Source organism: Lissotriton vulgaris, chromosome 8 (assembly GCF_964263255.1).
Source record: "Lissotriton vulgaris chromosome 8, aLisVul1.2, whole genome shotgun sequence".
Lineage (NCBI taxonomy): Eukaryota > Metazoa > Chordata > Amphibia > Caudata > Salamandridae > Lissotriton > Lissotriton vulgaris.
This window is the reverse complement of record NC_141696.1, coordinates 1,431,333,665-1,431,349,645: the sequence shown is the minus strand read 5'-3', so window position 1 is coordinate 1,431,349,645 and position 15,981 is coordinate 1,431,333,665. Positions and strand designations below refer to the sequence as shown.

The 15,981-nt window shown below is 45.1% G+C and overlaps 1 protein-coding gene across 4 annotated transcripts in view; it reads left to right on the top strand.

The window, feature by feature from the left end:
- Positions 1 to 9,644, top strand: part of BCL9 (BCL9 transcription coactivator) — an 823,614-nt gene extending 813,970 nt beyond the window's left edge. For all 4 annotated transcript variants that reach the window (XM_086935499.1, XM_086935500.1, XM_086935501.1 and 1 more), the window contains one exon: positions 7,917 to 9,644. In XM_086935499.1, coding sequence (XP_086791625.1) covers positions 7,917 to 9,019 — 1,103 coding nt within the window. In that variant the 3' untranslated portion in view covers positions 9,020 to 9,644. The remainder of the gene's footprint in view (positions 1 to 7,916) is intronic.
- Positions 9,645 to 15,981: the final 6,337 nt, after the last annotated feature.

Genomic DNA, 15,981 nt, shown 5'->3' with positions numbered 1-15,981 from the left:
CAGTCCATCTCCTTACCCACCTTCTTTCCGCCTCTGCATCCCTCTAAAGAGGAAGAGCACCTCCGTCTGGACCCAAAACGTGCGCTCTCATACTATCTGGATCGCACACACCAGTTCCGGGTGGATGGCCAACTCTTTGTTGGTTACGTGGGCGCTAAGAAGGGGCGGGTGGTGCACAAAAGGACCATCTCTCGGTGGGTCGTCTTGTGCATCAAGGCATGCTACTCCTTGGCTAAAAAGGAGCCTCCTGTTGGGCTTAGGGCCCATTCCACTCTGGCCACGGCGGCTACTACTGCCCTGGGCCGGGGAGTCCCCTTGCAGGACATATTTCAGGCACCCACGTGGGCCTCGCTGCACACATTCGCAAGACACTACTGCCTGGACAGTCGAGTCCGGAGGGATGGCTTATTTGGCCGTTCTGTCCTCCAAGACTTTCTGGTGTGATATTGGTTCGCAGACCCACTACCGGGGTTGGTATTGCTGGGGTATCTATTCTAAGGTAAGAAATCTAATACTAACCTGTTTCTTTCAGATGCACAAGTTACTTACCTTCGGTAACGATATATCCGTAAGAAACAGTAGTTAGTATTAGATTCCTTACCGCCCCGCCCATCCTTCCCTTTCTGCGAACTGATATCTAGGGTTAAGGTCATCCTCTTTCAGGGGCCCTAGTTTCATGGCACCAGTGTTGGTTTTTATCATGGCTATGAGTTTCTGGTGCGGAAAAGCTGTGTATGAGAACTGATTCAGCGCGCGAGTGCGGCGTCTAAGTACTCCGGCGACGTCATCCCGACGACGGACGCGGAGCCGCAGACGACGCCTACCGACGCGCAAGGGTACTGCTACGCTAAAGTTTCCGGATCCAGTCTGACGCCTGGGGATATTCTAAGGTAAGGAATCTAATACTAACTACTGTTTCTTACAGATATATTGTTACCGAAGGTAAGTAACTTGTGCTTCAGCCCTATGTTTTGTTTGGCAATCCTGCACCTCCCTTATGGGAAACCACCCAGGTTATCCATAATAACCTATAGGACCCCTTTGCTAATAGTATCCAACAATTTGTCTGCCTCCTGAACTGCATTTTGATATTATACATAACTTTTAAGAAAGCCGGAAATTTGAGTTGTACTACTGCTTCGATTTTCTTGAAATTATCCATCCTTCTACCGAGTTCCCACTGCCTTTCAAAAGTCTCTCGATAGATTAGAGCGAACTTCAAAAGAAAAATCCTTGCTTCTTAGTGTTTTTGTTTTCAAAGCAAACGTCAAGAATTTTTCTTTTACTGCATAAGTGAGGAAGTTAATAAGAATCTTCTCCTTGGGTGAAAGGGGTCCCTATGAATTTCTTGTATGTCCTTTTCCAGGAACTCTGTATACTCTTCAAGTGGCAGAACTGCCTGGACCAATTTAACAATAAAAGTCTTAAGGTCTGACCCTTCTTTTCCCTCTGGGACGTTCATAACGTGAAGATTATTCCTGCGGGAGTTGTTTTCAAGCTTCTCCATTCTATCTCTCGGAACAGCCTCCCCTCTTCGTAAGTCCTGAATTTTGGCCTCTTCAGATCCTAAATTGACCAATAGTTCATCTACATAGTGCTCTAGGGATTCGGTTCTAACATTTAAGAGATCCACCTGTTTTTTCTATAATCTCACATTAGTTCCTTATTTCTCCTTGGTTAGGAGCTGATACCGCAAAGCCTTGCTTGATATCCTCTTTTAATGAGGCGAACAGGGTTTCCATTGTAACTAGTGGGAGCCCAGTCTGCTCCTGCAACCTTAGTCCTTGCCCATTTCCATCAATAAATTGACTGGTGACTGCAGCTGCACTCTGAAGGGCTTGTGAACTGAAAAAAACGTATTGCCAAGTCCCAAATATGAAACTCTTTCCTGAGGACACAACTGAACACAGTCTCAAAGCAATGTTTTTCTCCATGTCTAAAAGTAAAACTTGCGCACGTTTGCCAGATGTATCAGTTTCTAATGGTGAATTCTGTAATAAAGCTGGTGGGTGGGAAGCTTTTTTGCACTCATCTAATCCCAAACCCAAGCTTACATAGGAGACCTAATCAAGAGTGGTTAATCAACATTTGGAAAATGGGAGGATCTAGTGGTTGTAGCAGACCCCGTCATCAAATAGATTAAATGGTAGAATAGAGTGAACATGTGGAATGGGAGGCAGTTCATTAAACATCACCTGCAGGCCGTCAACAGATGCATCGTGCTGAGGGTATACATATGGAACAACTCAAAATAAGGTTGTGTCTTACTCAGGAACTGAGCAAGCATATTAGTTGCTTGGAGCTGAGAACAACTTACCTGCACTGAAATCCTTCCATAGTCTAATCCAGAACACGAGGTTTCGAAATTTTCCAGACAATGCATCTGTGATGTTGAATATGAACAAGTGCAGTGGACAGTTGCTTATCCATTCTTATAGCTAGCACAACACATCGGCAGGTTGGTAACCGCAAGAAACATACACTTGGTGGGAAACCATGTCCCAATGTAGACAACATTCATAACGATGAGCTAAGCAGGGGAACAATATGGGAAGTTGGGTACATCGCACACCTAATGGACTGCAAGCTAACTTGTATACTTTAAGGGCACACCGATTGTGATTCGAGACTGAATACATTTTTAATCATGTAAATATCTTAATATAAAGGCAAGTGTTACTGGTCGCAACACACCTGAGGATATTAAGTGAGTTGCAGGTACTCGCAGTACAGGGACCATAACATTTCTATGTAAAGGAAGTGCCATCTTTCTATCTGTCATACCCAATCCTTCTGACGCTCTTTCAGAAGTCTACTATCTACCCCAGCGAAAACACTCCAAATATTAGATGTAAGAAGAGAGATGTACTACATGCAGGATATACAAAGCATCAGAAAGAACACCCTGTGTTTCGTAAGACACTCACCATAGACACTGGTGAAAAACACTACCTAAGAATGGATACTGCAGCCGATTGCGCACTGTTTCCTAATGTCTAACAAAATATTGGAAGTGTAGCTGGTGGGGGGGTGGGGGGAGAGAAACTAGGGCCACATCAGCAGTCATGGCCATTGTTTTTATCAGAACACTTGCAAAGCATAATACACATTCATGAGCAAATATTGTGTTGATATAGAGACAATCATGAAAGTAGCAGTAGGGCAATCCTTACTGAAACACTTGTTAACAAGCACTCCTTCACACTCCCTCTTCCAACCCCTTAATGTTTTTTACAACAGTAAATCATATAAATAGCTGCAAATTAATAACACGAGTTTTGTGTAAATGAGTAAACAATGCAGTTTGTCATTATGGAATGTAGTGTTTTTTCTGAATAATATATGTCCTACTGTTCGAGGCATGTGGGCTGATGAATTCATATCTTAGCATAGATCGCCGCCTAGTGTTGGGTCCGGATGTTTGCACCTTGTTGTCTTGGAAGAGTCTTCGAAGTATCACAAGATAGGTGACTCCTCCCCTGGACTACAGTGCGCATGAGCATCTTCTCCATCTTCAGATTGTTTTTCTCCGCCATTGGGTTCGGATGCACTTCGACAACTTCAACTTCGGGACCGAAGTTTTCCTAATTTCTAATGCCAAAAACATCATTTTGACTGTATTGTTTCCGCTCTGTATCCCTCGACTCGACAACTCTTTCCATCCATCTCTGGTAGTCGACGCGGGCCGTTGGGCCTTTTCGACGCCACGTGGGCCTCCCGCCGATGGACAGGACCCTGTTCAAAGATGCCCACAATGTCGATCAAAGTTTCCACATAACGATAAGCATACAGTATGCAACAAGTCAAGTTAATCACTAACGCATCCATAAAATACACCCTTGATGCAGCTGATACAGCCGCTAGGTCTGTCAACACTAGTGCGTTGCTACGCCGCCATACCTGGCTACGCATCTCAGGTTTTAAAAATGATGTACAGTCTACCATACTTAATCAACCCATTAAGCAGGATTTCTTGTTTGGCCCAGCAGTTGATACCATATTAGAAAAGATGAAATAAGATACTGACACCACACAAAGTCCATGGGTGCACTTCAATTCCAACAGTCTAGGGGCTCCTTTCGCCGCTCCTCCTTTCGAGGCTCAGGCAGAGGCAACACATCACAAACCTCTTCATCATTTAAAACTAATAACCAAGGCACCTTTAATAAAGGCTCCAATAGAGAGGTTATAGAGGAAATAATAACAAAGGCAGAGGACGTGGTGGTAATAACACCAGAGCCTCCACCGACCCAAACAGTGACTTGATCACACTCTCTCCAGACCACTTAACACCAGTCAGAGGCAGAATAACACAATTCCTACCTGCCTGGAATGCCATTACCACAGACAGGTGGGTGAGACAAATTATCCAGTATGGTTACTGCCTGGAACTCCCTGCTACTCCACCCAAACACCGTCCAATGCCTAAAGAACACATCACGCTGTTACAACAAGAGGTGCTATCCATGCTAGAAAAGGGAGCCATAGAGCCAGTCCCTTTTCAACACCAGGGCACAGGAGTATACTCTCTATACTTCCTTATTCCCAAAAAAAAGACTGGTCTCTCAGACCAATATTGGACCTCAGACCTCTGAACCAATATATACTTTCAGAGCATTTCCATATGATCACTCTACAACATCTACTCCCGCTACTCCAGCAAGGCGACTTCCTCGCTACGTTAGACCTCAAGGATGTATACTTTAACATACCTATACATCCAGCTCACAGGAAATACCTCGGGTTCGCAATAGAGGGTCGCCACTATCAATTCAAAGTTCTTCCCTTCGGGGTAACTACAGCACCAAAGGTTTTTACAAAATGCCTAGCAGTAGTAGCAGCACACCTCAGAAGGCAACACATCCATGTGTTCCCCTACCTGGACGATTGGCTCATAAAAGCCAACTCATACGTACAGTGTGCAAACCATACGTCTCAGACAATCCAGCTGCTGCACAGTCTGGGATTTTCCATAAATTACCCAAAATCACATCTGCGTCCCTCCCACATACAACAATATCTGGGAGCAACAATAGATACCTCAGTGGCGAAGGCATATCCAAATCCAGCCAGGATATCCAACATACAGTCTCTCATTCAAAGATTTCAGCCACAACACTCCCTGCCAGCTCGATTGTTCATGCAGCTTATAGGCATGATGGCCTCCTGCATATTCATTGTCCCTCATACCCGACTTCAAATGCGTCCATTGAAGGAATGCCTAGCACGGCAGTGGAACCAAGCTCTAGGACAACTAAAAGACCTAGTGTTGGTAGACAGTCGCACTTACAAGTCTCTGCAGGGTGTAAACCCACAAACTCTTTCCAAGGGGCGACTGTTCCAAGAGCAGGTTCCACAAGTAGTATTAACAGCGGACGCATCACTGACCGCTTGGGGAGCCCACTTCCTTCAAAACACAGTCCAAGGTCTCTGGACAGTCAAACAAAAGACACTGCATATAAACCACTTTGAGTTACTATTACTAGCAGTATTTATAGCAATGAAAGCCTTCCAGAAATACTTGTACAACAAGGCTGTGTTAATCCGGACGGACAACATGACAGCCCTGTACTACATCCAAAAACAGGGAGGGACACACTCTCCACAGCTCTCACCTAGCACAGAGCATATGGAGGTAGGCAATTCCAAAAAACATCTTTCTCCTGGCAGAACACCTCCCAGGAATAGACAATCAGATCGCAGATCTACTAAGCCGACACAGCCAACAAACACACGAATGGGAGACTCACCCTCAAGTTCTCCAACCATTCTTCAAAGAATGGGGACATCCAGAGATAGATCTGTTTGCCACAAAAGAAAACTCAAAATGCCAGTCCTTTGCCGCCAGGTTCCCACACCCGTTGTCACAAGGCAATGCGATATGGACGAACTGGTCAGGCAGATTTGCGTACGCTTTTCCGCCAACCCCACTGATCCCATTGGTGGCACGCAAACTAAGGCAACAGTCACTGACAATGATCCTGGTTACTCCCACATGGGCAAGACAGCCAGGTTACACAACGTTCCTAGAAATCGCAGTAGTCCCTCACCAAAGACTACGCCTGTCACCACAATTGCTAACACAGAACCATGGTGAAATAAGGCACCCAGATCCCATTCAGATGAACCTAGCGATCTGGCTCCTGAGGTCTTAAAGTTCGGATACCTTAACTTGCCTCCAGACTGCATGAACATTATCAAGGAAGCAAGGCGCCCCACTACTAGAGCATGCTACGCAGCTAAATGGAAAAGACTTGTAATCTATTGTAATAATAACCAAATCAATCCATTAGATGCCTCCATCCAAAACATAATCCTTTACTTGCTGCATCTTAGAAGATGTAATCTGGCATACTCATCCATAAGGCTACACCTTGCTGCTATAGCAGCATATCTTCAAAACAGGAAACACGTGTCCCTGTTCTGAATACCACCTATCAAAGCTTTTATGGAAGGACTTAAAAGAATTATCCCTCCAAAGCATCCACCTTCGCCAGTCTGGAACTTAAACGTAGTACTAACCAGACTCATGGGGCCACCTTTCGAACCACTCCATTCATGTGAACTACAATTCTTAACATAGAAGGTGGCATTTTTAATTGCATTTACCTCCCTCAGGCGAGTAAGTGAGCTACAGGCACTAACCATTCAGGAACCCTTCATGGAAATACACCACAATAAGGTAGTTCTTCGTACTAATTCAGTTTATGCCAAAAGTGATATCCACTTTCCATCTCAATCAGTCCATAGAATTGCCAGTTTTCTTTCAAAACCCGCTGTCGGTGGCTGAAAGAGCCCTACACACACTAGATGTCAAAAGAGCTCTGCTATATTACGTTGACAGAACTAAATCATTCAGAAAACCAAAACAACTTTTTGTTGCCTTTTCTCTACAACATAAGGGTAATCCCATTTCAAAGACCGGAATAGCCAGATGGATAGGTAAATGCATTCAAATATGCTTTTAGAAGGCAAAGCGCACTTTAACAGTTCCCCCAAAAGCTCACTCAACGCACAAAATGGGGGCATCCATGGCTTTCCTAGGAAATATTCCCCTAGAAGACAAGTAGGGTGGCTAAATGGTCTACCATACACACTTTCACTAAACACTACTGTGTAGACGTGCAAGCTAAGCAACAAGCTGCTGTAGGCCAGGCTGTCCTTAACTCCATGGCTGCTATGCGTTTTCCCCCTCTGTGCTGCAAATTGTTGTTTTACATTGTTTTATGACGAGCTGGGCTCGTCATCAGTGTTTGAGGAGGCTACACCATGACGAGCCCAGCTCGTCATGAGTGTGGAAGGGGTTAAAACTCTTTTTCAAACCACTGCAGCTGGTACAGGTGACCACCGCTAGAGGAGAAACTGCTATACAGTCTATGCTAAGATATGAATTCAGCAGCCCACATGCCTCGAACGGAAAATGCTACTTACCAGTATGCATCTGTTCTTGGCATGTAGGGCTATTGACATTCATATCGACCACCCTCCTCCCCAGTGCCTGTCACAGCTGCAGAGTTATCCTTTACATGATCACCTCTTACTTTCCTATACTCCATCTTTGCCACAATGGCGAAAAACTATCTGAAGATGGAGAAGATGCCCATGCGCACTGTAGTCCAGAGAAGGAGTCACCTATCTCGTGATACTTCGAAGACTCTTCCAAGACAACAAGGTGCAAACATCCGGACCTAACACTAGGCGGCGATCTATACTAAGATATGAATGTCAGCAGCCCTACATGCCAAGAACAGATGCATACTGGTAAGTAGCATTTTCCTTTAGGGGCAAAATATGTTGGTGCTACAATTATTATAAGCACACGTATAGCCAGGTTACTGTAAACTTGAACATTTATTTGAAATCTGCAACTTTAATATCATTACCTACTCATATTCAATTTGTGTTCTCCATTCTAGGAATGGGTGGCAACCCTCAGAATCCTCCTCGACAGCCTGGTCCTCACTCCGTTCCAATGCCAACTCTGAGCCCAATGGGGATGACTCAGCCTCTTAGCCACAGCAATCAGATGCCCTCTCCAAATTCCATGGGACCCAATATGCCTCCTCATGGAGGTCCCATGGGGCCTGTGATGATGTCACACAATCAGATGATGACGCATGGTTCCCAAGATTCTCCAATGGTACCTCAAGGCCGTATGGCCTTTCAACAAGGATTCCCTTCGTTGCAGTCTCCGTCACAGCAGCTTTCCTTTCCACACAATGGCCCAAGTGGAGGGCAGGGTAATTTTCAAACTGGAATGGGCTTCCCAGGAGAAGGACCAATTGGCCGTCCTGGCAACCATCCCCAAAGCTCCTCTGAACCAGCACTTTGCAAACCAGGATGTCCTGGAGGGCCAGACTCTTTCCAAGTCATGGGAAATAACATGCCTTCAGTTTACAGTGATCCAGATCTTCAGGAGGTTATCCGGCCAGGGGTCGCAGGAATTCCAGAGTTTGATCTGTCCAGGATTATTCCATCTGAGAAACCCAGTCAGACGCTGCAGTATTTCCCTCGTGGGGAAGCTCCTGGCAGAAAACAGCCACATGGCCATGGGCCTGGGTTTTCACATATGCAGGGGATGATGGGGGAGCATAATCCAAGAATGGGGCTTCCAATGTCGGTCATGGGTGGCCCAGGTCGAATGGTTAACCCAGATATGCATCTAGGAGATGGTTCGTCAATGTCTGGTCATAATCCCATGAGGCCTGGCTTTATGCAGCAAGGGATGATGGGCCCTCACCATCGAATGATGTCACCAGCACAACCAGGAATGCCTGGACAACTGACTATGATGGGTAACCCAGGCATGATGTCGGGCAAGGAGAGGTTACCTACAGGACTCTACAGTCACCCAGGCCCTGTTGGCTCTCCCAACATGTTAATGTCCATGCAAGGGATGATGGGACCTCAGCAAAACCTAATGATTCCCCCACAGATGAGGCCTCGGGGTATGGCTGCGGATATTGGAATGGGTGGTTTTAGCCAAGGGCCTGGGAATCCAGGGAACATGATGTTTTAAGCTGCTAAGACTGGATTTTCTGACAGAAATGAGATTCACGTTCCTGGTGAATCTTAAGAGCCCAGGGAGTACCATTTGGCCATGCAATAGGTGAAAAAGGACCCACAAATTGCTTTTGGGAAAATCGAGAATGTATGAAATTATCTGAACAGAATTACATTCATTTACTCAACAGGTGGTTTTTTAAGATTTATTTTTTAAAAATTATTTTTGTGGACTTGGGTACGTTGTGACGGCACCCGCGTTGAAAATCTGTAGCTGTATTTTGAGAATTGCCATTGTCATGAGTTGCACCATTCTCTGTATGTTTACGTCATTTCGACTGGCTTCTCCCGGGACACTTGGTTTTTGTGTACTGTACTATATTGTAAAAGGGATTTTAGCAGAGACTTTAGTCTTTGGGGCGAGAGGAGAGTGTGATTCAGTGCTGTTTACTTTAGGTGGACAATCCATCTTCAGAACGTGTTACCATTTTCCTTTAACTCCAGTGTATAGTAAACCAAACTATGACCTCATACAGAAAGAGTATTATTAAAAAAAGCACAAAAAATGAACTATTAAGTCCAGTTAGGGAAATCTTTCTTTAAAAAAATAAACGGTTTTGTGGCTGCATAGCCAATACGCATTTTCATTCTCTTTCAATTCTTTCATTATTTGTAGGTTTTCCATTTTTTTCTCCTTTCCTTTCCTTTTCATTACCTCACCTTTGTCTGCCTCCTGCCTCCTGCTTTGGGTACTGCAAAAAGATTATTTTGGGGATTCAAAAAAGAGACTGTTCCTGTGCTTTTTAAGCCTTTTCTTCGCTTTTTATGAAGAGGCCGGACTTGTTCGCTGTTACATTTGGACACTAAAAGCATACGTAGTTCTTTCATTACTTATCACTGTTACTGTTATCCCTTTCCTACGAATCCCAAGTGATTTTTTTTTATGTGAAAGTGGAAACCGATCTGGGATTTTTTTTACGTTTTCTTTAATCTGCCTACAGATTTTCTCTTCAACCCAGAGTACAACATTCTGTGTAACATCCATTAAATTTGGTACAAAACCACTGGCCAGAGCTGTGGTGTCAGAAAAATAAAATATATTGTTTCTTATAGAGTGAGGTTTGTCTATCTTCCTTTGGTTTGCAACATCACCTTCCTCTCTGATCTTTTAGCAGTGAGAACGTATAATGTGATTCACAGCTCTGGTTTGATCAGTTTGGTTCCAGCTGTATGCTAAGAAGAGGGAACAATATCTTTGGAAATCCAGGAACTCAAATGACAGGAGAATGGATGCAGTTTTGTGAGGTGATTATACTTCATGGGAAATCACAAATCATCTCTGTGATGAAGTACAGCTCCGTGTCCAGGACCTGCTTTGACAATTTGGATCAGTGTTTTCCTATTTTTTGTTACCTGCCAACAGGATTTTTCTAAAATGTGAACAATTACTTGGTCTCTGGTGTCTGGTTGTGTTTTTCACTGTTACCTTAATGATACTTATTATGTTAAGCATATTAAAAGAAAGAATTCTCCCAGACAATACAGCATCTTGAGAACGAGTTTGAATGTTCCTCCGCAGTGAGCTACAGGTTTGGTGTAAAGTTATAGTGAAGTATCACATGTATTGTGTGTTATTGGTATCTATTACCAATAAGTTACTAATGTTAACCATATATTTTCTCTACCTTAAAGTTCGAAGTTGCTGTGTTTTTTCTAATTTTTTCCATATTTCATTTTGTTCTCTACCCTCTATAACCAATCCGACTACTTCTTTCGACTCCTAATGTGCCTCTTCATTTTCTTAGTTATTTGTTGACTTGGTTATTTAATTTCTTTTAATAATTGGGTTCCAGTGATTTATGTTGTAAATCTGTGTTGAAGCCGGAAACTACTGTTTTCACATGCTGCACATTATTCTGCCATCTTGTAGTTTTGTTTAGAAGTGTATCATTATATAAAAGTTTTACCCTGGTGGTCTACTGTAAACTGAATCAGTATGGCTCAACTGTGATGCCACAAAAGGCCCCGATACAGGACTTCCATTATAGGCACATTTTCTCTCTATTTGTGGATTGAGAGGTGGTTTTGTCAGGTGTGGCTTGACTGCACGGCTGCCTAAAGAACTTAAGATGACGGAAAATAGGATGTTAGGGCTTTTGGGGAGGGGTGGGGTCGTTCAACCGAACTCAGTGGGGGTTGTCGGGCACTGACAAAGAGGAGCATCGTGCTGAAATAAGCACCATCGTTTTAACAAAAAATATTTAAAAAGGGACTGTGAAGGACTGTGAACCACTGTGTAATGGGTCATCAATATCCTCTTTTGTCAGTCTTGTCCTGGCTGGGAATTAGGTGTCAAGAGGGACGTTCCAGATATCCCACAAATTCCCTCTTACTTCCGATATAAGCTCACACGGTCGAGACCAGGCTGTCCACAGCAGGGTTGATTGCAGTTTATAAGGGATAATGGAGCATAGCTGCTATATTTGATTTGTTAAGTATGCTTAGAGCAGTCAATGCGGTTTAAGAGACAGAGTTTGATTGTGTCGTAGGTTGTTTTTAGTTAGTGACAAATTGATTCAGTATCTGGGGAACAGGAAGGTTTTTAGCTTCTTTCTAAAAAGCAGAATGGTTGTCTGTCAGTCCTAAGTCAATTGGGAGGCCATTTCACAGGACGGCAGCTGACTTGGAAAAGGAGCTGTCTCCCATCCTGACTCTGGTGGTGCTTTTGCCTTTTATAAGGACTTGTTGACACGATCTCAAGTTACATGAAGGGATGTAGAATGCCATTTTGTCTTGTAGGATGTGTGGGCCTATATTATGCAAGGTTCTATGGGCATAGCAGAGGAGCTTGAATGTGGCTCTTTGTCGCACCAGCAGCCAAAGTAGCTCCTTCATTCTGTCGGATGCTGAGCTCTATGTTTTTAGGTCGAGCAGACCTAACCCTCAATGCGTGAGCATTGATGGTGTCTGCTTCAGACCTAATGCTACCCGTATTTAGGAAAGTGGACAGCAATGTGCCACGCGCTTTTCGTTTCCAGTTTTCACCGCGGGAGCACGCGTCTGAGCTGCGCTTGCGCGGAGTAACACACAGCCCTTGCTCACACACAGACACAGGCAGCCCCCACCCCTCTGCACACACACACAGGCGCGCGCATGCACACGCAGGCACACGGCACACATACAGGCACACGGCACACTATCCCCTGCCTCGCATTCTCTCTCAATCACACAGTCACGCATGCGCACACACATTCCCTCGCGCACAAGTGCACACACTCCCCCCCCCCCCCCCCCCCTCCCCCTCCACAGGCATACACACAGGCAGGCACGGAGTCCCCTACGGGGGACTCTAACTTCACATCAGCCCTGGGCCCCACTCACCGGCTGCGCTCTTCCGGCGGGGCTCCTCACGGCGCGTCTCCTCTTCTGGATCGGGGCTCCCTCAGGTCAGAGGAGCCCCGCAACAGGCGCCACACTCCACCTTCTCCTCTGCCCCCTCCTGGGGACCCGGGCTACCCAGGACCGGCAGGGCGCTCCATGCGCCGGCAGGCCTTCTTCTCGCGGACCTCAGGAGGCGGGACTTTCGGTCGGCCGCGAGCGGATTGGCCGGCTGGCCAAGAGCTTCCGGATCGCCGCGGGCAGCGCGGCGGCACACTCCCGATAACTACTAGGACAGGAGATGTGCACGCGAGTGGCCGCTGGCGTCTCGCGTCTCTTCCGCCTTATTTTTTTAAGTCATGGTCGAGCAAGGATTTTTTCAAAATGCCTGTTGAAAGCAATTGGGTTCGTCACGTTTCCTTGTTCGTTTATGGAGCGCCTCTACGCTACGGCTTTGCGTGATTGTTTTCTCTTCTTTAGTCGGTTTCTGCCCTTAATCAGCACTATCAGACGCCTGTCTTCTATGGACACCGTATACGTTTCACGAAGGCAGGAGCGGCGGACTCGGGTGAGGCTTCCTCGGCATACAGATGTGGGATAGGGGCGCTGTGACCTCTGTCCGCATAGCCAGGTAATGCATGACGTAGTTGGGGGGCTTCCCCAGCTCCGCAGTCTCCAGCTTTAGTAAACTCTCTATTTTCTGCCCGACATGCTCTTTCTTCGTCTCACTCCATCGTGCCTCGCACTCCTACACATTTCTCCGCTCTTTTCTTCTCTTCGTCTCTACGTTCTGTTGTCCATCTTCCTGACTCCTGTTTTCTTTCCTTGCTTCTCCCTTTCTCTCTAAATTGCATCTCTCGCCACCTTCTGTGTCCTCTTTCCTTCCACAACTCTCTTGTTTTCAGGTCTACTACTCTCTCCTCTCTGTACTCTTTACTAATCTCCAGATTTTTCTCTTCCTCCTTTTTTTCTTCTCTCCACCGAGCCCTTCATTTAAAATCTCCCTTATGCATCACCTCCTCTTCTCTCCCAGTTACCCATAGCAGCTCTTTCCTCTGCCTCGTTTTACCCCCTCTGTAGCTCCTTTCTGCCCATATGTTCTCTATCGCCACCGTAGCCCCTTTCACCTGCTCTGTGCATGCATCCGCCACCCTTGACTTACATCGGCATTTGTTATCCCGAGAGTGGAGGGTGTGAGTTACAGACAGAGCTGCTGAATTTGCAACTGGGAAAACCAGCTCCAAGTCCCGGCGTCGGCGCAGCAGCCTTTGATTCTGGGCAAATGACTCAATATCCCTGTGTTGAATGTAACTAGTGCACCTGTAAAGTCCACCAATACGCAATATAAAACTGTGAAAAACAATAAATGTCTGTTCTCATCTCTCCGTTCTTTTCTTAAGCCGCTCTCCCTTAAGTTTCTTTACTCCTTTCTCGATGTTTCTTGTGTTGTTATGGTTTTTATGTCTTCTTCTGTCTCTGCACCTCTCCTATTTGCTCGCTATTTTTTATTATTTGTTTTACCATTTAAAGCATTCGGTTTTGTTTGTTGTTTTTTTAGCATGGTGGATCAGTAGTTTAAGCAGTGAGGGCAGACACCTGCTTGTGAACTAAAGGTCAGAAGTTCGAATCTCAATAGGGCCACTTGAGTATTTTATGACTCCCAGGTCGACACTTTAGGGACGATTACATTGGGTAATAATCATAGCAGTTTTTCTAGCACATTGAAACGACAAAACCCGTGTTCTGCCCAATGTCTGTAGACGTTTGGTATGGTCATCTGATCTCTGGTTGTCTTGTAACACCCATAGTCTCTGGTAGTGCAGGTTTGTTTTTTCATCTGGCACACATAAACCCCCCACACACAACCCCCCCCACACACACAATCCCCCCCACACACAATCCCCCCCCACACACACCACACACACACACACACACACACACACACACACACAACTCCCCCCCCACACACCCACAACACCCTCACACACACCCACAACACCCTCACACACACCCACAACCCCCCCACACACACCCACAACCCCCCCCCCCACACACACACCCCCCCACACAACTCCCCCCCCACACACACACAACCCCCACACACACACAGCCCCCCCACACACAACCATCTATCTATCTTATCTATGGCCCTCACTCTATCCATCTATCGCCCTCACTCTATCAGTCTTATCTGTCTTGTCTGTGTCTGTATATCTATCTATCGCACTCTCTATCGCCCCCCTCTATCTAGCTATCGCATCACCACACCATCACTCAGCACCACCACAGCTTCAATCTGTGCAACCATTCAACAACAACTGGTTCAAATATGCTCTCAATGTTTCAAGCTTTATTACAAATGTCACAAAAAGATGTTAATATTTCACTTCTGTTCTTGGATTTTGGTCACAATAAAATACACTGAACATAATCTTCACAAAAGTCATTTACAAAAGTTTAAGCTATTGCCATTATAAATTACAATAACTTTTATTTAAGTATTAATTAATTATTTAAAAAAATTAAAAGCCATTGTTATTTGTAATATCAATACATCTAAGTCACGTAAATACAACACATATTGCAGTACAAATGCTATAGGTGCCACATTTGCAAAAGTTAAAACTATTGGCATTGTAAATGACAAACTATTAATTTCGCTAATTTCAAAACCAACACATAGATAAAAAAATTGTCATTTACAATACCAATACCTCAAACTTTCCTAATGCGAGACCTATTGCATTGCAAATGCTTTTTTTTATTACAGATCAGTCTGGCAGCTGCGTTTTTGACTACTAGAAGGCGAAAAAAAAGGTAACTGGGCATGCCCACGTAAAGTGTATTTCCGTAGTCCAGTCTATTTAAAAAGAGGCCCTGGGTGACCGTCTTTCTACAATTCAGAGGAATCCAAGGAAAAAGTCTGCAGAACAGTTTGAGTAGCAATGCTTTTTCCACGTAGCGTGCGTACTTGGTCCATCATAGCGCATTATCGAATAGGATGCCCAGATTTTTTGCAACACGCTTGGGTTCAGGGGCGGTTCCCATCGCTTGGGGCCACCAGCTTCTGTCCCAAATTGAGTGTGCCCCTCCGAAGAGTAAAATCTCTGATTTTCCAGCATTTTGCTTTAAGCAGTGATCTGTCATCCAGGTTACGACTTCAGTGAGGCAGTTAATTAGGTTGCTCTTAGTGTCCGTGTTGACAAGCCTGTCATCCAAAGGGATCCGTATTTGCATATCATCTGCATATGAGCAGATGTCAAAGCCCCATTTCCTACTGGTATTTGCAAGGGAAGAGACATATACATTAAAAAGAGTGGGGCTTAGGGTGGCTCCCTGTGGGACTCCGTATTTGATACTTTTTGGATTAGAAGAGTATGGACCCATTTGAATATTTTGGGTTCCGTTTTTCAGAAAGTACGCGAACTATGAGAGGGCTTTTAAGTGCAATCCTTTCTTGTGAAGAATTAGGAGTAAGTTGTTGTGAGATACGGTATCGAAAGCCGCCGTGAGGTTCAAAAGGATCAATGCTACGGGTCTGCCTTGATCCACTAGAGATCTGATAATGTCAAATACAGTGAGTAACGTGGCCTCAGTGCG